Source organism: Cervus canadensis, chromosome 18 (genome assembly GCF_019320065.1).
Source record: "Cervus canadensis isolate Bull #8, Minnesota chromosome 18, ASM1932006v1, whole genome shotgun sequence".
Lineage (NCBI taxonomy): Eukaryota > Metazoa > Chordata > Mammalia > Artiodactyla > Cervidae > Cervus > Cervus canadensis.
The window spans coordinates 13,990,685-14,011,035 of NC_057403.1; the positions used below are offsets into that span (position 1 = coordinate 13,990,685).

Consider the following 20,351-nt stretch of genomic DNA (forward strand, 5'->3'; position numbering starts at 1 on the left):
CACACACTCACACACCCAAACTCACACACACACGTGTGCTCAGGCCTCCAGCCCCTGACGGCCGAGGCACACAAGCGTGCACCTCGGACCCTTGAAAGGCTGGCCTGGATTAGAATCCTCCCGCCGCCTGACCCGCCGTGTGAGCTCAGGCAGGTGGCTCGGCCTCTCTGGGCCCCCTGTGCCCGCCCCTGGGGTGGGGAGGGTGTGAGGGACCCCCTCCAGCATCGTCAGGAATTGCCACCTACCAGGAGTTGCTTGAGGGGTGAGCGGCTTCCTTCCTGTAAAGTGTAACGATCTGGTATCCTGTGTCCTGTAATTAAGTAATGCTTAATGACCGCCCCCACGGGGCCCTTCCTCCTGCTGCTCCTGGGGCCCTTCGCTGGTCATTATCGCCTCCTCCCAGTTAATCCCCAGCTGCCGCCACCAATTTGCGCCCTCCGCCCCGCCTTGCTCCTCTTCACTGCCCCCCACCTCGGTGCCACCCTGCCCCAGCCACCTCCAGCATTTTGGGGACACACTCTTGGCCGCGTTGCTTGGGCTGCTCACAGGTGAGGGGACAGGAAGTCCTGCTCTTGCTGCCCCCCCACCCAATGCACCCACCATCTTATTCTCTCCAACAGCCCCCTACTCCAGGAAGCCCACCGCGATTGCCCGGAACATGAGCCCATGTCCCCAGGTCTCTGGATTGAATTTAGATGGAAAGGGTCCTTGGGCGTCCTTCCACCACCCCGACTCCCCACCAAACAACACCTCGGCGGCCGCAGCAGGAGCCTGGGGCGGGGTGTGGGGGCCAGGGAGAGGGTGACACACGATCCCGCCTGGGTTGTAGCCTTTCTCTGGGCGGGCAGCCAAGGAGGCCACGGAGAGGAAGAGAGAGTGTTTGCAAACAGGGTGGCTGCCAAGAAGGGGCCGGGGTGAGGGCGGGGGGAGGTGTGAAGGAGAGGGGGGCCCAGCGGTGACTGGCAGCCACGCCTGGGACTCTGCTTCCCCTGCCACACACACGCGCACACACACACACAGGTCCAGTGTCTGCACACAGCCAGGTGCATTCCACTCTCGACCCTCACACGCAGTCACACAATTCTCTGAGCACATGGGGGCTCGCAGATTCACAAAACACGCAACTCATGTCGTCCACGTGGAGTGAGACACACTCAATCCTCACGTCTCTCTGTCACTCACACACACACACCATTATCTGCACACACACACGGGCTCAGATGGGTGCTCATGGACACACAAATACACGCAAGTTTCAGGTAGGACCATGAGAGATGCACGCTCCAGTTCCTGCCTGAAAACAGCAAGGCACTTTCCAGCTCCGGTGTTTAATCTCTCTCCTTTTCACACATGTCTGTGCAGAGCAGGTGCAAACACACTCACCCCCAGGGACACTCAGAAACGCACACAGAGCCAGCATCTCGTGGACCACTGGAGGGACCACTGTCTGCCATTCTTCCTGCCTCTCTGTGTATGTCGTCCTCTGTCTGTCTCTCCCTTTCTCTTTGTCTCTGCCTCTCTTCCCTCCCTCCTCTGTCTCTCCTCCACAGCATGTCCTTCAGGGCACACTTACACGCACACTTACACGCACGCACACACACAGACAGACACACATGCCGGCCTTCTCTGTCCCAGGCTGACAGACCAACAGCGTCACGGGGACCTAAGTACCAGAAGGACTTTATTTGCAGAGAGCCGCTGGAGTTAGAAAGACAAAAACGCGTTACCAAGAGGGCACAGACCCAGCTGGTGGGACAAGGGGCAGAGGGAGTGAGGCGGGGAGTGGAGGGCGCCCAGCGAGCGGAGACACGCGGGCAGGACGACAGGCGTGCGCAGGAGGGCCGTGCAAAACCGGAGGGATGGGCCGTGCACTCCATCTGTGGGCCGCCTGCACGGGCACGCTCGCTCCTGTGCGTGGGCTCCACCGGAGGGGATGCCGGCGAGACCCCGGGCCTCCGGGAGCCCACACTCCGGCAGAAGACACAGAACAACCGGGATGGGTAATGCAGGCAGCCATGTGGCTGGACGGGAAGGAGTGTCACAGAGGAAGGGCAGCGGAGAGGGGCGGGGGCGGCCTGGCTGATTTGGGGTTGGGGGCCGTGGGTGCCGCGGCCGGGAAGGTGGATGGGTGCGGACTGACACGGGGCCGCTCAGAGACCCCCGGGCGAGGCCGCAGACAGACGGTGAGGTGGGAAACAAGGACAGGAGGCAGACAGACGGCAGAGCAGCCAAGAGCCGCCCCCCAAAGCGGAGGGGGCACTCCCGCCCCGCCCTCCTCACCCCGAGTCCTCGTCCTCCCCGAGGTACACCTCCTCAGCCTCCCCCTCCCGCTGCCTCCAGGGCCGCCCCAGGAAGCCCCGGACCGAGCTCACGGGGCTCCTCCTCCGCGGCTGGGGCTCCAGCAGCCCCCACAGCAGGCTGTCGGCCGTGGGCGTCAGGCCGAGCCAGGGCCGAGGCCGGTGGTCGGGCTGGCCCGAGGCCTGCCAGACAACGAAATCCTCGTAGAAGGGGTCGGCCTCGGCCAGCGGCTGGTCCCAGGGGAAGTAGCCGGTGAGAAGGCAGAAGAGCAGGACACCCAGCGCCCAGGCGTCCAGGGCGGGCTGGATGGGCAGCCCCTCGGGAAGGGGCGGGGGCGCGCAGAGCTCGGGGGCCGTGTAGGGGATGGGGGCCCCGGCCAGGCGCAGCAGGGTCCCCCGGGGCCGCGTGTGCCCGAAGTCCGCCAGCTTGACCCGCCGGCAGTCGGGGTCGCACACCAGCACGTTCTCGGGCTTGAGGTCCCGGTACACCAGGCCGAGGGAGTGGACGTGCTCCAGGGCTGAGGCCAGCTGGGCCGCGCAGCGCTGGGCAGCCGGCTGCGGGAGGCCCACCTGCGGGAACGGGCGTCAGGGGCCAGGCCCAGGGCTTGTCCTCAGCCCCGGGGACAAGCGTCGGGGTCCCACCTCCCCAGCCCACCAACCGGGGCTGGCCCTGGAGCTTGTCCTCAGCCCCTGAGAGCAGGCCCAGGGCGACAGAGGCCTGGTTGGCCCTGATGAGCCCCGTGGGCCCGGGGTGAGCCTGTGAGCTAGGCTCCGCGTTGCCTCTGTGACAGCCGTGGACTCGGAGGGGCACGTCCATCCCACCAGACCTGCGGGCATGGTGGGGCTCCTGCAGGGTGACCCGCATCAGGCTGCCCTGAGTGAGACTCCTAAGGCCCAGGCTGGGTGGCGCGTCCGCGCCAGACACCCCCCCACCAGCTCCGGGGCCGACCCACCTTGGGGCGGATGTAGGCGATGAGGTCGCCGTGCAGCACCGGCTCAGTCAGGAAGCTGTAGGAGTCGGCCGACTCCAGGCCGACGCCGCAGGCCGCCACGATGGCCGCGTGCGAGCCCAGGGAGAGGCCCACGCAGAACTCGTAGAGGAAGCCGCGCAGCGTGGTGGAGGCCTTCGGCAGCTGCTTCAGGGCCAGCACCGTGCCTGGGGGGCGGGGGCGTGGAGGGGGGGCGTGAGCTCGGGCCCGCCCCGCTCGCTCCTCCGCCCCGCCCCTGCCCACCGCCCGGAAGGAGGCTGGCCACCCACACCCCGCCGGGGGTGCGGAAAATGCCGTGTGTGCTTAGCCGCTCAGTCCTATCTGACCCTTGGCGACCCCGTGGACTGTAGCCCGCCAGGCTCCTCTGTCCACGGGATTCTCCAGGCAAGAAGACTGGAGTGGGACTTCCCTGCTGGTCCAGTGGCGACGACTCCACTCTCCCACTGCAGAGGGCCTGCCTTAGGTCCCTGGTCAGGAACTAGATTCCATGTGCTGCAGCTCAGACCCAGTGCAGTCAAATAAAGAAATATTAAAAAAAAAAAAAAAGAATACTGGAGGGGGTTGCCATTTCCTCCTCCAGGGGATCTTTTCCACCCAGGATCAAACCCATGTCTCCTGCATTACAGGTGGACTCTTTACCAGTTTAGCTACCAGGGAAGCCCAGTGATAATAATAGCATTTAATGCTTCCCAGGTGGCACTAGAGGTAAAGAATCCGCTGGCAATGCAGGAGAGGAGGGTTTGATCCCTGGGCGGGGAAGACCCCCTGGAGGAGGAAATGGCAACCCACTCCAGTGTTCTTGCCTGGAGAACCCGCGGACAGAGGGGCCTGGAGGGCAGCAGTCCGCGGGGTCACAGAGAGGCAGTGTGTGGTGGGGGAGGGTCAACTCCTCGCCTGAGATACCTGAGTGCAGCCCCTTCATGTGTCAGCAGTGCCCTGAATTCCTGCCAGCTGTGAGCACTCGCCACCTCCCATTTCGAGGACCGGTTCTCCCCTCTGGGGGCAGGTACACCTTTGCGCCCCAGCTCTGCCCGGCCCTGGGGGAGGGCATCGAGCCGGCCTCCAGGTGGGCGAGGCCCTCTCATGGAGCCCGTGGTTCCAGTTATCGCTCATGTCCCCGGAGTTCTGTGATGACCCAGGTCTGTATCTCTCTGCATCTCTCTCTTAAGAGCTGCCTGGCATCCCTCCTCACTGCCTCCCGCAAAATTCACATGTTAAAGTAGTCCTTATGCCCATTTTCACAGAACATGACTGTATCTGGTGACGGCGCTTTTGTTTTTGTTTTGGCTGCACGGCTTGTGGGGTCTTAGTCCCAGGGAGCGAACTGGGACCCTCGGCAGTGAAAGCGCGGAGCCCTGAGCCCTGGACCGCCAGGGAGTGCCCTGGAGATGAGGTCGTGAAAGAGATACAGTGAGGTCACTGGGGGTGTGGGGGGGTGGTCCCTAGTTCCAGTGTGACTGCTGTCCTTCCGAGAAGTGGAAGTTTGGACGCAGACATGCAGGCAGGCGTGAGGACACGGGGAGAAGCTTGGCCGTCTGCAAGCCGAGAAGGGAGGCCTCTGGAGAAGCCCGCCCTGCTGGCACCTGGGTCCCTGTCCCCCGCTTCTAGAGCTGTGACCCCCCCAGTCTGCGGCCCTTTGTGATCAGCTGACGACCGCAGGGAACGGACACACCCTGTCGTGCAGGGGGCTCCCTGGAGGCTTTTCTCGGGGGGCCCAGCTGTGTCCCATCCCCAGTCAGGGCTGAGCCCTGCAGCCTCCTTGGACACTGACCAGCAGGCGTGGGCTGGGGACCGTGTCCTGCACACCGGCCCTGTGCTGGCCTCGCTGAGTGCCCGGCCGACAGGGCGTCTCTCATCACCCCCACGGTGACCGCCGAGCCGGCCCCATGTGAGGGCCACGGTGGGGGGGGGGATCAGATCAGGGGCTGTGACTTCCTCCCCATTGTCCCCGGCAACCAGAGCCACTGACGTCTCCTCTGGGAATCTCGGTTCTCTCAGAGAAGGGATCATCACCCCCATGTTCAGAGGAGGAGGCTGAGGTTCAGAGAGGGCCGGGCCGTTACCACACCGCCTGGAAAGGGCAGAGGTGGGACTGGCTGGGTTTGCAGACCACCTGCCCTGTGCCCTGCCCCCAGGCCCCCGCTACCTTCCTGCCGGTGGGTGACCAGAGAGACGCGGCCGAAGCGGCCCTGGCCCAGGGCACGCACGTGCTCGTAGAGCTCATCCACTTCGGCCCGAACCAGGCTCTGGGCGCTCAGCGCCATCCTGGCCTCCAGCGCCCGGGCGGCCTCCTGGCCCTGCCGCAGCTCCTCTGCTGTGAGGCCCCCCAGGCCCTCCTCCTCCACCTGGCTCTCCATGTGCTCCCCATGCGCGGCCTCCATGTGCTCCGAGTGCGATGCTGCCCCGGGCATCCCTGCAAGGGCAGAGGAGAGGGGGCCTGGACTCAGCCCTGCCAGACCCGGGCCAGGGGCGGGGAGGGCCTGGGGGCCTGGGGGCCTGGACCCCTGGGCCTGAGGGAGGAGGGGCTGGGGTCACAACCCCCGGGTCCGAGGAGGAGGTGGCGGGTCACTAGCTTGGGCCCTCGTGACTCGGTCTCCCTCCTTGTCAGGGGCGTCTCTGGGGCAGCAGACCCTTTGCTGGGTGGGGTGAGGGCAAGCCTGAGGCCCCGACGTGCCCTCCCTGCCCCCAGCGCCCTGCGCCACCTGATGGCCTGAGGATGAAAGATGAACCAGATGACTCGAGACACCCCCCCCCACCCTGTTTCCAAAGCAAACAGACTTGGGCCCTGGGGGTGGACGACGAGCCTCCGTCTCCTAAGAGCAAACAGGTGCTTGGCCCCCAGGGGCTGCAGGGGGCGGGCTGCACACTCCAGGCCTGGGCACGCCGGGGCCCCAGTGGGAGCGAGCTCTTGGGACGGGGTGTCCAGCCCTGGGGTGGTCTGCGGTCCAGTGCCCACAGCCCCAGTCCCTCCTCCTCTCTCAGACCCAGAGCTCCAGGCCCCCAGCCCCTCCTCCCTCAGCCCCGGGGGTCCAGGCTCCCAGCTGACCCCTCTCCTGAGACCTGACGCAACTCACATATCTTGGGGTCCCCCCACCCCAGACTCTGTGTCCCCCACGCTCAAGCACTCTGCAGTCTCAGGGTCTGTAATGAGCCGCTGATCCCCGAAGGACCCAGTGCTCCGACCACCTGCCCGGCTTCTCTCTCAGGCACTGCCCACCTCAGGCCGTTTGACCCCTGCCTCCTCCTGACCTGGGCTCCAACCTGCAGACCTCAGCTTCTCCCAGGCTTGCCTGACCCTTCGGCTGCCCGCTGTGGTCAGTGCCCAGCACTCAGAGCCCATGCCAGCAGAGGCCTGCCCGCAGCAGGACCCGCCCCCACCTAGGGGGTCGGAGCCCCGCCCCCGGCCTCACCCCTGGACTCACTAGGGGGAGAGCGACACCGTGCGTTGTGGCCCAGAACTGGCTGCAGCCAGACCGTCCCGACCCAGGGACTCTGCCTCCTCCCCAGAGCCAAGAGCCCAGTCCCCACACCCTCCTGAGAGCCAGGGCCCAGACCCCAGACCCGGGATCCAGACCCCCAGCCCCTCCCCCTTCAGACCCAGGGGTCCAGACCCCAGCCTCTCCTCCCTCAGACCCGGGGGTCCAGGCCCCTCTAAAGGATGAAATCGTTCGTCCAGCCTGGCCCGCCGTGACCGCCCCCGGCCGCCCCTCAGTGCCCATGACGGGCCAGACGCAAGTGTTTGGTGAGGGGAGTCCGGGGGAGGTGGCACTGGGGTCTGCCGGGGAAAGGATGACGTAACAGGATTCCAGAACGATGCAGTGAGGGATGACCTCAGACACGGGCGCAGGGGAGCAGGTGGCGCGGCAACTGGGCCAGAGGGCCTCGGGGGAGCGCCGGGCGGAGGGGCGTCCCCGGCCCGAGGCTGCAGGCTGCAAGGTGGGGGCGCAGGCAGGGACCCCCAGGGCTGAGGGAGGGGGCTTGGGGGGCTGCACACCCCTGCCCAGGTTTAGAGCCAGATGACCGATGCCAACTCACTTGCTTCTTTTTAAGTAAGCTTTTGATTTCAGAATCATTTTTATTGTTCTTAAATCTTTATTGAATTTGTCACCATGTTGCTTCTGTTTTACGTGTTGGTTTTTTGGCTCTGAGGCATGCAGGATCTTTGCTCCCCAACCAGGGATCGAACCTGCACCTCCTGTGTTGGGAGGTGGACCTCTGGACCTCCAGGGAAGTCCCATATCCCAGAATCATTTCTGGATGCACGAGACAGCTGCTTTGAGCTCCCACGTCCCCTCCCCCAGCTCCCCACCAGGTGAGTCCTCACCGACCACACGTCCATTTGTCCAAAGGAAGATAGGAATTATCAGTCAAATGGTAGACTGGTCCCAGGTCCACAGCAGCCTTTATCTGTCCCGGGATCCAGTCCCAGACAGCCCGTTGTACGTGGGGAGCTCACATGGTTGAATCTAGGAAGCATTCAGATCAGGCTTCCAAAAGCAGCCGTGACTGTGCTGGGTGCAGGGGACGCTGCCTCGGGTCCAGTGCCACCCGCTGCCTGCGGGTCTGTGTACTGGGCTGTGGGGGGTGCATGGGGCCAGCCAGGGGCCTGGCAGAGGTCCCTGCAGACCAGTCGTGGCCCTCGCTGTGGACGGGACTGCGTGCTCTCGGGGAGCTGGCCCAGGAGACTCTCGAGACAGGAGGAGAACCCGAAAGGATGCACAGGTGAGAAGGACCAGGTGCATCCCAGACGGCCCGAGAGGGGAGATGTGAAGTGGGGGCACAGGTCACTGCACCGCCGACTCCAGGCGAGCGGGAGCGGCCCCCGGGGGCTCTGCTTCCTGGAGGCCTGGAATTGGAAAGGAGACACTCTCGGAGGAGAATGCTGGGTGCGCAAAAGTCTGTAGGCAGGAGAAAGAGTGTGTATGTGTGTATGCATGTGTGTGCATTACGTGCTCATGTGCCCACATGTGTGCATGTGTTTGTGTGTGCATGCACACGTGTGTGCGTTTGTGCATCTGTGAACATCTGTGCATGTGTGCCTGTGTGTGCATATATGTCGATTTAGGTCCAGAAAGGATGAGTGATTCCTGTAATGTCACTCAGAGCCCAGGAAAGTGGAAGAGATGGCAGGTGAGGGTTCCACGGTATTGAATCTGGAAAGCCGTAGTCAGCGGGCACCCACTAAGGTCTTAGACGAGAGGAGTGACCCTCAGAGGTCCACAGGCACTGAACATGTCCCCACGGGGCAGAAACGCATGTGCGGGAGACATGGCACCTCCTCTCAGGAAGACGCAACAGAACAGAAGGGAGAGGGAGGGTCCTTGAGAGAGGAGGGGCCGGGGGCCTGGACCCCTGGGTCTGAAGGGTGAGGGGCTGATGGCCTGGACTCCTGGTCTAAGGGGGGAAGGGATGGGGGCCTGGACCCCCGGGTCTGAGGAAGGTGGGACTGGAGGTCTGGACCCCTGGGTCTGAGGGAGGCGGGGCTGGGGGGTCTGGACCCCCGGGTCTGAGGGCTCCAGACCCCTGGGTCGTCAGCTGGGAGGGGAGTCGTGCGTCTGAGCGCAGCCTTCGGTGGGGAGAGGCGCAGGGCGCTCTCAGTTCTCCCGGACGCAGCTGTCTTCCTGCAGGTGGCCGTGGGCTCTGGGGGCGGGGCCTCTGGCCCGGCCTCCGGCCACCTGTCCCGGTCACCTGGTCAGGGCTCTCCCCCGTCTGTGCCCGTCCTCCCCCCGCTGTCACCGTCCTCCTCCTCTGACCACTCTTCCAGGCTTGCTGCCCCTTCTTCCTCCTCCTCCTCCCCACCCTCGCTGGACATGCTCCCCAAGCCCCCGGCTCTCTCTTTGTTCCCCTTTAGCCCCCAGTCATCTCCTAGGAAGTCCAGGACGACCAGTGGGGGGCTCCTGGTCTCAGGATCCAGATCCAGGAGCCCCTGGAACAGGGCCAGAGCGGGGGGCGCAAACTGGTCCCAGGGGGGTGGCGGCTGAGGCGGCTGGGGCCTGGTGGTCATCCAGCCTGCAAAGACCTCGAAGTCGGGGTCAGGGGCCAGGGCCACGTCCCAGGGGAAGCAGGCGGTGGCGGCGCAGAAGAGAAGCACTCCCAGCCCCCAGGAGTCCAGGGCAGGCCGCAGGGGCAGGGTGTCGGGGGGCAGCAGGACGCAGAGCTCGGGGGGCGCGGAGGGCAGGGGCCCTGGGGGTGCCGGGGTGGGGCTGCCCTCGGGCCGGGTTAGACCCAGGTCCCCCAGGGCCACACGGCTACACACAGGGTCGAAGACCAGCACATTGTCGGGCTTCACGTCTGCGTGCACCAGCCCCCGGCCGTGGAGGAAGTCCAGGGCTCCAGCGAGCTGGGCCACCACCCGCTTCACCAGTAGCTCTGGGAGGCCCTGGGGTCAAAGGCAGAGGGCAAAGGTCACCCTCGGTTCCTCCTCTCTGCTGCTTCCTGGGGTTCAGGAGCCCGAATCCCAGGACCGCTGGCTACCAGGAGAGTCCCTGAAACATCTCCCAACACATTCTCCAGGTCATCCCCAACCACCAGCTCTCCCTGTAGACCCGCCCTCAAATGTTTTCCTCAGCGGGACCCCGCATCTCACCAGAAGCTCTCTAACTTCCATTGAACTTTGTCCTGACACTCCTTACATTTCTTATCTTCACTCAACAGACCACGGAGATCTCCAGTGAAACCCTGAGTCTCACACTTAACTAATGAACTTAACTAATCTTAGTCCTGTACTAATTGAAGTCCCATCTCCAACTCAGACCCAGTTCGAAAGTCCCAGTGTTTACTTCATTAATCGATTGATAGATCTGTCCATTCAGCTAGCCAGGCAGTGAGACAGCAATCCATCCATCCTAACCCCAACCTGTCATCTATCGAACAGTCTATACAGCAGGGTTCCACTCAGTATCCATTCCATCAGCTAGTCAGCAGCTCAATAATTTGTCCAGTTATTTAGTATCTGATATCCATCCATACATTCCTCCATCCTTCAATTCATCCATCCATACACCCACTCATTCACCCATCTATCCATCCACCTTTCCTTTCTTTCATCCATCCCTCTGCCCATTTGTCAATCCATCCTTCAACCCACACATCCATCCATCTACCACCCAACCAACCATCCACCCATCCACCCATCCACTCATCCACCCACCCATCCATCCATCCACTCACCTATCCACCCATCCATACATCCATCCAACATCCACTCATCCACCCATCCATTCATCCACCCATCCCTCCATCCACCCATCCACCCATTTGTCAATCTATCCTTCAACCCCCCCATCCATCCATCCACCACCCAACCAACCATCCACCCATCCACTCATCCACCCACCCATACATCCATCCACTCATCCACCCATCCATCCATCCACCCATCCATCATCCACTCATCCACCCATCCATCCATCCACCCATCCATCCATCCACTCATCCACCAATCCATCCATTCATCCACCCATCCATCCATCCACCCATCTACCCACCATCCATCCACCCATCCATCATCCATCATCCACCCACTCATCCACCCATCCATCCATCACCCACTACCCACCACCCATCCACCCATCCATCCATCCACTCATCCACCCATCCATCCATCCACCCATCCATCCATCCATTCATCCACCCATCCATCCATCCACCCATCTACCCACCATCCATCCACCCATCCATCATCCACTCATCCACCCATCCATCCCATCCATCTACCCAACCACCCATCCATCATCCCATCCACCATCCATCCACCCACTCATCCACCAATCCATCCATTCATCCACCCATCCATCCATCCACCCATCTACCCACCATCCATCCACCCATCCATCATCCACTCATCCACCCATCCATTCATCCACCCATCCATCCATCCACTCATCCACCCATCCACCCGTCCACCCATCCATCCATCCACTCATCCACCAATCCATCCATTCATCCACCCACCCACCCATTCATCCATCCACCCACCCATCCCTCCATCCACCCATCCACCCATTTGTCAATCCATCCTTCAACCCCCCATCCATCCATCCACCACCCAACCAACCATCCACCCATCCACTCATCCACCCACCCACTCATCCACCCACTCATCCACCCACCATCCATCCACCCATCCATCATCCACTCAGCCACCCATCCATTCATCCACCCATCCATCATCCACTCATCCACCCATCCATCCATCCATCATTCCATCCCCCCATCCACCCACCCATCCATCCACCCATACATGCATTCACCCATCCATCCATCCATCTACCCATCCATCCATCCATCCATCTACCCATCCACCCACCCATCCACCCACCCACCCAGCCACCCATCCATCTGTCCCTCCACCCTTCCTTCCATCCATCCCACTCTTTTCCTCCTTATTTCCCTTGCTTCCTTCTTTCCTCCTCTTTATCCCCAAACTTATCTCAAATCCCAAGTTTATTCCTAAAGATGAAAGTGAAAGTGTAAGTTGGTTAGTCACGTCCGACTCTGTGACCCCATGGACTGTAGCCCACCAGGCTCCTTTGTCCATGGGATTCTCCAGGTTAACAATACTGGAGTGGGTTGCCATTTCCTTCTCCAGGGGATCTTCCCCAACCAGGGATCAAACCCAGGTCTCCTGCATTGCAGGCAGATGTTTACTATCTGAGCCACCTGGGAAGCTATCCCTAAAGATGACCACACCTTAACGTCACATTCAAGTACCCCTAGAAGGTCATGGATTCAGTCCTGACCTGTTCTTTCTAGAGAGAACTCCATTACAGTCCTTCTCTAACTCCCTCTATACACAGACACACCGTCAGCCATCTCTGCAGCCCCACCCCTGGGCTTCTCCACACTCACTCTCATCAATTCTAAGCTCAGCTCATCCATCTCCACCCTCACCCCTTCCCAGTCCCACTGCCATTAACATCCCATCTCTGCCTCTGTCCCCACCCTCTCACCAGACCTGATCTGTCCTCTACCCCAATCCCAGCCTCTCATCCAGGCGTTTGTGTTCGGATGGTTGGATGGATCAGAGTTGGGGTTAGTCATGGAACTGCGCTGAGAAAGAGAAAGAGGTGGCCTGGAGGAGGGTATGGCGACCCACTTCGGTGTTGAGGTTGCAGAGGGTCGTTGCGACTGAGCAGCTAACGCCCTTAGGGGCTTGAGGCGGAGCTCCCTCTGGGGGTCAGGGTGGGGGACAGGCCTGGGGGAGGGCCGACGTCAGACCAGGAGGAGACCCCGCCTGCCCGCCTCACCCGTTCCTGCAGCATCCCGCTGAGGTCCCCACAGGGCGCGTACTCCTGGGCGAAGACGAAGTGTCGCGGGGTCTCCAGCGGTCCCGCCAGCGTCTGGAGCAGGCCTGGATGTGATGACACACAGCGGCCCACACAGAACTCTCTCAGGAAGGTGGTTCTGAAGACCGAGGCCCGCGGGAGGAGCTTCAGAGCTACGGGCCGACCTGCCAGGGGGCGGGGGCAGAGGGCAAGTCAGGGCGCCCTGAGCCTCAAACCCGGGGGTTTGACCTCTGCATGCCTCTCCTTTCTCCATCTGTTAAGGGGGAGGTTGGAGGACCCCTTCCCTGGGGATGCTCTCTGCTCTGTCTCAGATTGCTGTGTGACCCTGCACCACTGCCCGACCCTCTCTGGACCTCCGTCTCCTCTTGCGTGAACTGGGGGACGTGGCCACTGGACTAGCGATCCTGGTGACCTCAGGCAAGCCTCTCCCCATCTCTGGGTGAGAGCTCCAGTTCCTTGGGCGATCATGGAGCTCTTGACGTTCTGAGAGCCCCATCGGGAGGGGTCCTGGTCAGCTCCCGGAAGGGATGCTTCCCATCGCGGTGGCTACCGTGGACCCTAAGAGGGGGCTGTCCTGGGGTCTGCCCTTTGATGGCCACACTCACCCCCTTGGCGAGGCCGGGCAAGCAGCACATGGCCGTAGGAGCCGGAGCCGAGCCTTCGGATGAGGCGGTACCGGGCTCGCAGACTCCGCACGGGGGTCACCCTGGCTGCCGTCAGGTCCACAAGCCTCTGCAGGGCCGTGGCTGTGTCCTCCTGCAGGAGAGGGACGGGGCGGGGGGTGGGGGGTCAGTCAGGGCGGCGGGCCGAGCCGGGGGGCCTGGGGGCCCGGGGTCACTGTCCCCAGCGAGGAGGGTGAGTCACAGTGACTCACCCTGCCTCGGGCCACCTGTTTTCAGGCCTTGGCTGGGTCACGGGTGATTGTCTCGGTGGCCCTGCCCACGGCCGTCTGGGGCTCCCCCCAGAAGCCCCCAGCCTCACTTGGGGCCGCCTCCTCCCCAGCCCGCGCCCCCCGCCCCGCCCGCCTCTCTCTCCATCCGCCTCTCTTCCTGTGTCTCCTGCCCCTCTATCTGGGGACGTGTCTCCCGGGGCCCCAGTCTCGCTGCGTCTCCTCAGGCTCCCTGGGTCTCTGTGAGTCCCTCTGTGTCTGGCCCCCCGGCCCTCCCCCATTCCTCCTCTCTCCGTTATCTCCTGCCTCTCACCTCCGGGTCCCCATCTTCCTGCTTCACAGGGTCCCTGAGCTCCATCTCAGGGTCGGGCCAGCACCCCTGGTCTGGGCTCCCCGAAAAACCACCTGCCCACCGAGCCCCGCTGCAGCCCTGAGCGGAGCCCAGGCCAGGGGGCTGGTCTGCGGGGCCCACTTCCGTGTCCCCCCGCGTCTGGGCCGGGAGACTGCCCTGAGCGGCCGCCCCCTCTCCCCACACCTCCCTGGCCAGGTCCAGCCCGAGTCCGAGCACCCAAGGTCTCGGGGTCTCCCTGCCCGTCTGTTGGTCCCTGGGCCCCCGCTCTTGTCCCCACTGCAGCCGCCTGTCCGTCTGTCTTGGGAGGCCCTGTCTGTCCCCTGCTCTGGCCGGCCTCCCGTCCGTCTCCCTGCCGTCTTTGTTTCTGCTTTTGTCCCTCCCTTTCTCCGGCTGGGACAGCTCAGAGACATCCCGTCCCCCCACACCTCCCCGCCCCGCGGCCCCCCTCCCTCCCCCGTCCAAACTTAGACCAGCCTGGACTCTGGGCTCTGCTCCCAGGACAGAGGGGACAAAACATAGCCTGAACCCCAAGGGCCGGAGGGCAGCGGGCAGCAGGGAGATGGGTGCTGTGTGCCCTGTACCTGGGAGGGGGCCCTGGACCCTGTGCATCCAGCCTAACCCGCGGCCTCCAGGGGCCGGGAGCCCACTCCCAGAGCCCCTTCATGGAAGAGCCCCCACGGCCGCCCTGAGCACCGGACGCAGGCCCCCGGCCCCTCCTCGCTCAGGCCCAGGAGCTCTCAGCTGCTGATGGAGACCCTGGTTGGGGGCAGGCTTCTCTCCTGGACGCAGCAAGGCTCTGCGCCCCACTCCCAGCTCGGGCCGTTTTACACTGCGTCCTCCTGGGCACCCCCAGAACGGCGGGGTCTTAGCCCCAGTTTACAGAGCAGGAAACTGAGGTTCTGAGCAGCGAGCGGGTCAGATGGGAGGAGGTGTGGGGCGGCCGGGCCAGCCCTGTGTGACTCAGCCTGGTTGCTTTCCACTACTACTACAACCTGCTATTAATAAAAGACGCGGCTTCTGGAAGGGTCCCCGGAAGCCGGCTCGCGTGTTGGCCCTGGGAGCCTGCGCAGGGCTGAGGCGGGGCGCGGACGGAGCTGCCTTTGCTCTTTGACTTTCCGGGGCTTGTGGAAAGTTGTGAGCATGGATCAGAGCAAGAAAAGGCTGCACCCGGGGTCCACTGACCAGATTTCACGCATGTTCCTTTTTTTTTTTTTTGCCCTACTGGCTCTCTCTCTTTTCTGTTGGGGCGATGGCGGGTTTTAAAGTAAATTGCAGCCCATGGAAATCTTCTGGGGTAAAATGAGGCGCCGTCTGGTGTTTGATTTCAAATACTCCTGCTTGGAAAATCACGACTCCAGTGAGGGCAGGGGATCGGGACACAGCTGCCCACGTGATGCTGAGAACAAGGACGTGTCTTTACTTTTAGTTTTGGTTCTGCTGGAAATTTTCCCTCATAAAAAGCTAAAAGCGATTCAGTAGGCTTCAGACATCACGACAAACTGTGCCTCAGGTTTCTGTCTCCCATCAAAGGAAGGAAAATTTCCAGCTCAATGGCAAAACTTTTTTTCAGTCGCAAACGGTAATTCTTTACGATGAGCTGACACCCAGTCTGCATTCCACATCCCCCCCCACCCCGCCCCCGTTTCCCCATACTCGCCTCCTATGGCTGCTTCAGTGGGGTCGGTACTCGGTGTCTAAACAGCTTTGGGGAAGCTTTGCAACCTCTGCCTTTCCTAGTATTTGAATTTCCCTTATGGCATCACCGGCTCAACGGACATGAATCTGCACAAACTCTGGGAGACAGTGAAGGACTGGGAAGCGGGGCGAGCTGCAGTCCACGGGGTCGCAAAGAGTCAGACACAACTGAGCGACTGAACAGCAGCAACACAGCATATTACCAATTCAAAAACTAAAATTAAATAATGCGGTGGAGGCTTTTCATCCAATGCTGATCGGATGTCAGGCCCTTCCTGGCTCTTCTTTTGCTTTTTGTTCAAGACTTCAGAGAGTCCTCCCTACAAGTCTTCGCTGAATAAAGTGATGGCTCCCAATTTACAGATGGGGAAACTGAGGCAGGGACCAGCAGGTGGCGACAGGCAGCGCTAGGGTCCCCAAGTTTCTAGGGGATTCCAGGCTGTCCTGTGCCCCGCCCCCTACCATGCAGGCTGGAGCTCAGCCCCTGCCCTGGGGGCCTGGGGCGGCTGTGAGTGTGTGGGGAGGGCTGTGGGGGAGCTGAGGCCTGCAGGCCAGCTGCTGGGCGGGAGCTGAGAGGACGGGCTGCATAGCTGGCCACCTGGGCCCTCGGGGGGAGGGTCAGAGGGGCCGCTGCAGGCCTCTGCCCTCCCCAGCACCCCCGCCTCCCCGCCAGAGGCTCACCGATGATCCACGGAGCTTTGCACCTCCCCATTTAGCAACACTGCCCCATGGGGTCACCCGGAGTGACCTGGAGAGGCAGGTGTGCCGGGGGAGGGGGTGCTCCGGCCCTGGCCCCTGGGTGCATGCACCCCTGGGTAAAGCTGGGCTCTGGGCCTCCCCCTCTCCCTCCCGTGGCCCTTGCTCTCCAGCTCAGGGGCTCCTCTGGTGACCTCCTCCTGCCTCTGACACCCCGGCCAAGAGTCCAGCTGCCTCCCTGCCTCCATTTCCCCCTTAAGAAACAGGAGCAATTGCTGGTCCTACTCAGAGTGTTACTGTTAAAGAAACAGCTAACATTTGTAGCATGCATTTATAGTGTATGTTGATTGTATCTAACACAATAATAAATGCCCTATACAAGATCAGATATTATACACACTGTGTCTGGAGAAGGGAATGACAACCCACCCCAGTATTCTCACCTGGAGAATCCCTGTGGACAGAGGAGCCTAGCAGGCTGTAGTCCCTGGGGTCACAGAGAGTCAGACACGACCGAGCAACTTAACACACACATGCAGTTTGTACTGTCATATACGTTATATCCAGCATTAATTTCTATGTCATTTATATTTGATATCTTTTTCCAAATAAAGATCACATAAAGACATAAAGAATTAACTTACACTTCAAAATAAAAAAGAAAGAAAGGAAAATGGGAATTCTTTGACAGTCCAGTGGTTAGGACTCTGCGCTTTCACCACCAAGGGCCCAGGTTCAATCCCTGGTTGGGGAACTAAGATCCCACAAGCCACACAGCATGGTCAAAAAAAGAAAAAGAAAAAATTGTACTTCAAAGGTTGAGCAGTTGATAGCTTAGCTGCCCAGCCTCCACTACCCCTCCAACTCCCCACCATCCTTGGGCCAAAAAGAAAAAAAAAGAGAGAGAGAGAGATAAAAAGAAAAAAAAAAAAGCCCTACCATTAAATCAGTGTGTTTCCTCTGTAACGAGTAAGATTCTAAACTAATTGGGAAGCCGTGACTGTTGGCGGTTATCATGGTGCCTCGTGAGGACTGGGCTCCCCGCCTGCCCGCCTGTGCTCACGACACTCATGTTTCTCTCAGGCACACCCACGGGGTGGGTGGCCTTATTCCTACATACACTGGATTTTTTTTGTGTTGTTCAGTCACTCAGTCATGCCTGACTCTTTGTGACCCCGTGGACTGCAGCACACTTCCCTATCCTTCACCATCTCCTGGAGCTTGCTCAAACTCATGTCTGTCGAGTCGGTGATGCCATCCAACCATCTCATCCTCTGTCATCCCTTTCTCCTCCTGCCTTCACTCTTTCCCAACATCAGGGTCTTTTCCAATAAGTTGGCTCTTCACATCAGGTGGCCAAAATATTGGTGCTTCAGTTTCAGCACATACACTGAATAAACACTATTAAATAAAATAATGGATGAAGACACTAGACGTAGGACCTAGAAGAGAGCAATTGCTTAGCCATATGATTTCTGGCAACAGACACACCGATGCAGTTACAGCAGGCCAGATACTGTTCTGGAGGCTTTATCCCCCATCCAGGAGTTTCACAGAACCCTCACCATCGACCTGTGATCTTAGTTCTAGTATTTTTCAAAGCCACACATGCCCCCTCACTGTCAGTCTGACCAGGTCACATAGCAGAACAAAACTTTGCTGTGGTTCCTTGTGCAAAAGAATATCTCAGGCACACATGCCCAAAATATCCCGAATAAGCACAACTAGTGTCTCCCTGCCCAGAAGCGTGCAGCTGAAGAAATACAACTTTTCAAATATAATTGGAACATTCTGTGTACTTACCCTTCTCCAAATCCTCCCCTTCCATCCCAGAAGTAACCACCATCCCTAAGGAGATGTTTGTTATTCTTCATGTTAAAAAAGAAAATACTTTTGCTACATATATATGAATCTGTGACTGCCCTAGAGTATCACCTTGCATGTTTTTAATGTTGTATAAATAGTATCAGGTCCCTGACCTTGCGTAGCTTGCTTTTGTCCTCACCCGCTCAACCCTGTTTGTGCGTTTCTTCCGTGTTGTTACAGGGACTTCAGGTTCCTTTCTTTGCAAAGATGTTGAAGAGTCTAGTGTGTGGACATGCTGTGCTTTACATATACATTCTTCTGAGCAAAGACATTTTCTTTTTCTCCCCTATGGTGCTCTTACAGGCAGGGGTGCAAAGGACATTCTTATGTGGGTTGTCTGGTGCAAAGTGGTACACTTCATGGGGCACTGGCCTCAAAGTGGAATTTCTGGGTGGAAAGAAGAACGTGCAGCTAAATTCTTAGGTATTGCCACACAGCTCTCTCCAAGGTGGCCATATCTGACGTTGCTTTTCCAATTTTTATTTTTGAGTTCACGGGGCCCTTGGAGAGTGTGAAGAAAGCTGCAGGGACTTGCACTGATATGCAAGCCACCAGCTGTGTGGGGCTCTTTGGGACTTGAAACGTGGCCAGGCCAAATTGAGATGTGCTGTGAATACAAAATAGACCCCGGCTTTCAAAGACTTAGAATGAAAAAGAGCATGTAAGCTATCCGTGGGTGACATTTCTATTAATTACATGATGACATGGTAATGTTTTGGATATACAGTCGAGCTCATCATTGGGCGGATTCCTGTATTGGCCAATTTGCCTATCCGCTGAGATGCCGCTGTAACCCCCGGCAGGCACGCGCAGAGCGGCCAGCACCTCTGTCTCTGACACGTGTTCCCAGCTAAGGATGAACAAGCTTGCTTCGCAGTAAAGGACCATTTTTTTCCCCCCCACAGTATTGGGCTTTTTCTTGGTGATTTTACAGCTTCAAACGCCCCCTACCCAGGCCCAAACATAAAGCCCAAGTGCTGTCTGGTGTCCTAAAAGCCTAAGAGAGCTGGGACGTGCCTTATGGAGGAAACGATAGATAAGCTTCCTCCGGGCATGTGTGACAGCACCATTGGCTCTGAGTTCAATGTCAGTGAGTCAACAGTGTGCATTAGACAAGGTGCCTTTAAATGGAAACACACATAAAACAAGATTATGTATAAACAATTAACAGCCACAACAGAGCATGATCAAAGTCTATGAGGAGCCTAACCCTGTATTTTCCCTCCCACCCTGCACTGGTTCAGGATCAGTTATTCAGGGTTCACTATGCCGCTACAGGGGGCTTCCCTGGTGGCCCAGTGGTAAAGAATCTGCCTGCAATGCCAGAGACCCAGGTTCGATCCCTGTGTGGGGAAGATCTCCTGGAGAAGGGAATGGCAACCCACTCCGGGATTCTTGACTGGGGAATCCCCATGGACACAGGATCCTGGGGGAGCTACAGTCCACGGGGTCGCAAAGAATCAGACACGACCTGAGAGACTAATGCTTTCATTTCTTCATGCCAGATTATAAACCATCACTACTGTGAACAAGGAGAAAAAATACACTGTATGGGGTGAACTAAACCATATCACAATTACGTTCACCTTGTGTCTCTTTTGCGTCTGTAAAAATGGAAGCACACGGCTGGCAGATGAAGGCAGTTGTACAGACCCTCCCAGATCTCTCTAGAAGTCTAGAGGCGGTGGGCTCAGAATCGTGGCAGTCTCCACCTGCACTGGGCTGCAGGCCAAGGTCGTGGCTGCTTCCTCCCCCATGTGGGCCATCCCCCTGCCTCTGCCTCCTGCAGACCTCCAGTCTCCCCCCACCCCGTAAGCCATCCTCCTAATGCTCAGAGATAACCTTTGTCCCTCAGCTTCTCGGGACCATCCGCTGGCTCCTCGTGGCCCTCAGGGAAAGAGACCACAGTCCCCAGGCTGGCCTCGGAGCCCTCCCGGGGCTGGCACCGGCCCCATCTTATCTGCCGCCCCACCCTGCTTCACCCAACACCCCAGTCACGGGGAAGGACTCACAGTCCCTGGGGGCGCCCTGCATTCTTGCTGCCTCTCCTCCGGAAACGTGTGCGGGGCGAGGCGGCCGCCGGATGGACCAGCAAAGGGCGTGTGTCACGGCTTCATAAATCCCGCGTGCTTAGCGATAATTATAGCCAGTATTTACTGAGCTCTGTGTATTACCAGCCCCTGTGCTAATCCTCGCAGCCGTGGGGAAGAGGTAGGTCCTATTATTAGCTCCGTTTTATAGTGAGGAAAGGGAGACTCGGGGAGATTAAATCTCCTGCCC

At 59.7% G+C, this 20,351-nt stretch overlaps 2 protein-coding genes across 3 annotated transcripts; both read right to left on the minus strand.

Annotated features, from left to right (window-relative positions):
* Positions 1–1,664: 1,664 nt before the first annotated feature.
* Positions 1,665–6,617, minus strand: SBK2 (SH3 domain binding kinase family member 2). 2 transcript variants are annotated; one of them, XM_043435334.1, is made up of 4 exons: positions 6,536–6,617; positions 5,433–5,699; positions 3,251–3,453; positions 1,665–2,867 (listed from the first exon to the last, which is right to left on the minus strand). In XM_043435334.1, exons 2-4 carry the CDS (start codon positions 5,695–5,697, stop codon positions 2,277–2,279), a joined length of 1,059 nt encoding a protein of 352 aa, XP_043291269.1. In that variant the 5' UTR covers positions 5,698–5,699; positions 6,536–6,617; the 3' UTR covers positions 1,665–2,276. The 2 variants fall into 2 exon arrangements, with proteins under 2 accessions (XP_043291269.1, XP_043291270.1); XM_043435335.1 differs by having other exon boundaries at positions 6,504–6,611.
* Positions 6,618–7,377: 760 nt separating this feature from the next.
* Positions 7,378–14,240, minus strand: SBK3 (SH3 domain binding kinase family member 3). Its single transcript, XM_043435333.1, has 4 exons — positions 13,776–14,240; positions 13,179–13,329; positions 12,535–12,737; positions 7,378–9,665 (listed from the first exon to the last, which is right to left on the minus strand). Exons 1-4 carry the CDS (start codon positions 13,818–13,820, stop codon positions 8,979–8,981), a joined length of 1,086 nt encoding a protein of 361 aa, XP_043291268.1. The 5' UTR covers positions 13,821–14,240; the 3' UTR covers positions 7,378–8,978.
* Positions 14,241–20,351: the final 6,111 nt, after the last annotated feature.

Coding starts and splice junctions, on each gene's coding strand:
- SBK2 (XM_043435334.1), bottom strand. CDS start 5,697: ATGCCCGGGGCAGCATCGCACTCGGAGCACATGGAGGCCGCGCATGGG. Junction 3,454..5,432: donor GGTCACCCACCGGCAGGAAG/GTAGCGGGGGCC, acceptor CCCGCCCCCCAG/GCACGGTGCTGGCCCTGAAG. Junction 2,868..3,250: donor TCGCCTACATCCGCCCCAAG/GTGGGTCGGCCC, acceptor CCGTTCCCGCAG/GTGGGCCTCCCGCAGCCGGC.
- SBK3 (XM_043435333.1), bottom strand. CDS start 13,820: ATGGAGCTCAGGGACCCTGTGAAGCAGGAAGATGGGGACCCGGAG. Junction 13,330..13,775: donor AGGAAGATGGGGACCCGGAG/GTGAGAGGCAGG, acceptor CCTCTCCTGCAG/GAGGACACAGCCACGGCCCT. Junction 12,738..13,178: donor TGCCCGGCCTCGCCAAGGGG/GTGAGTGTGGCC, acceptor GCCCCCTGGCAG/GTCGGCCCGTAGCTCTGAAG.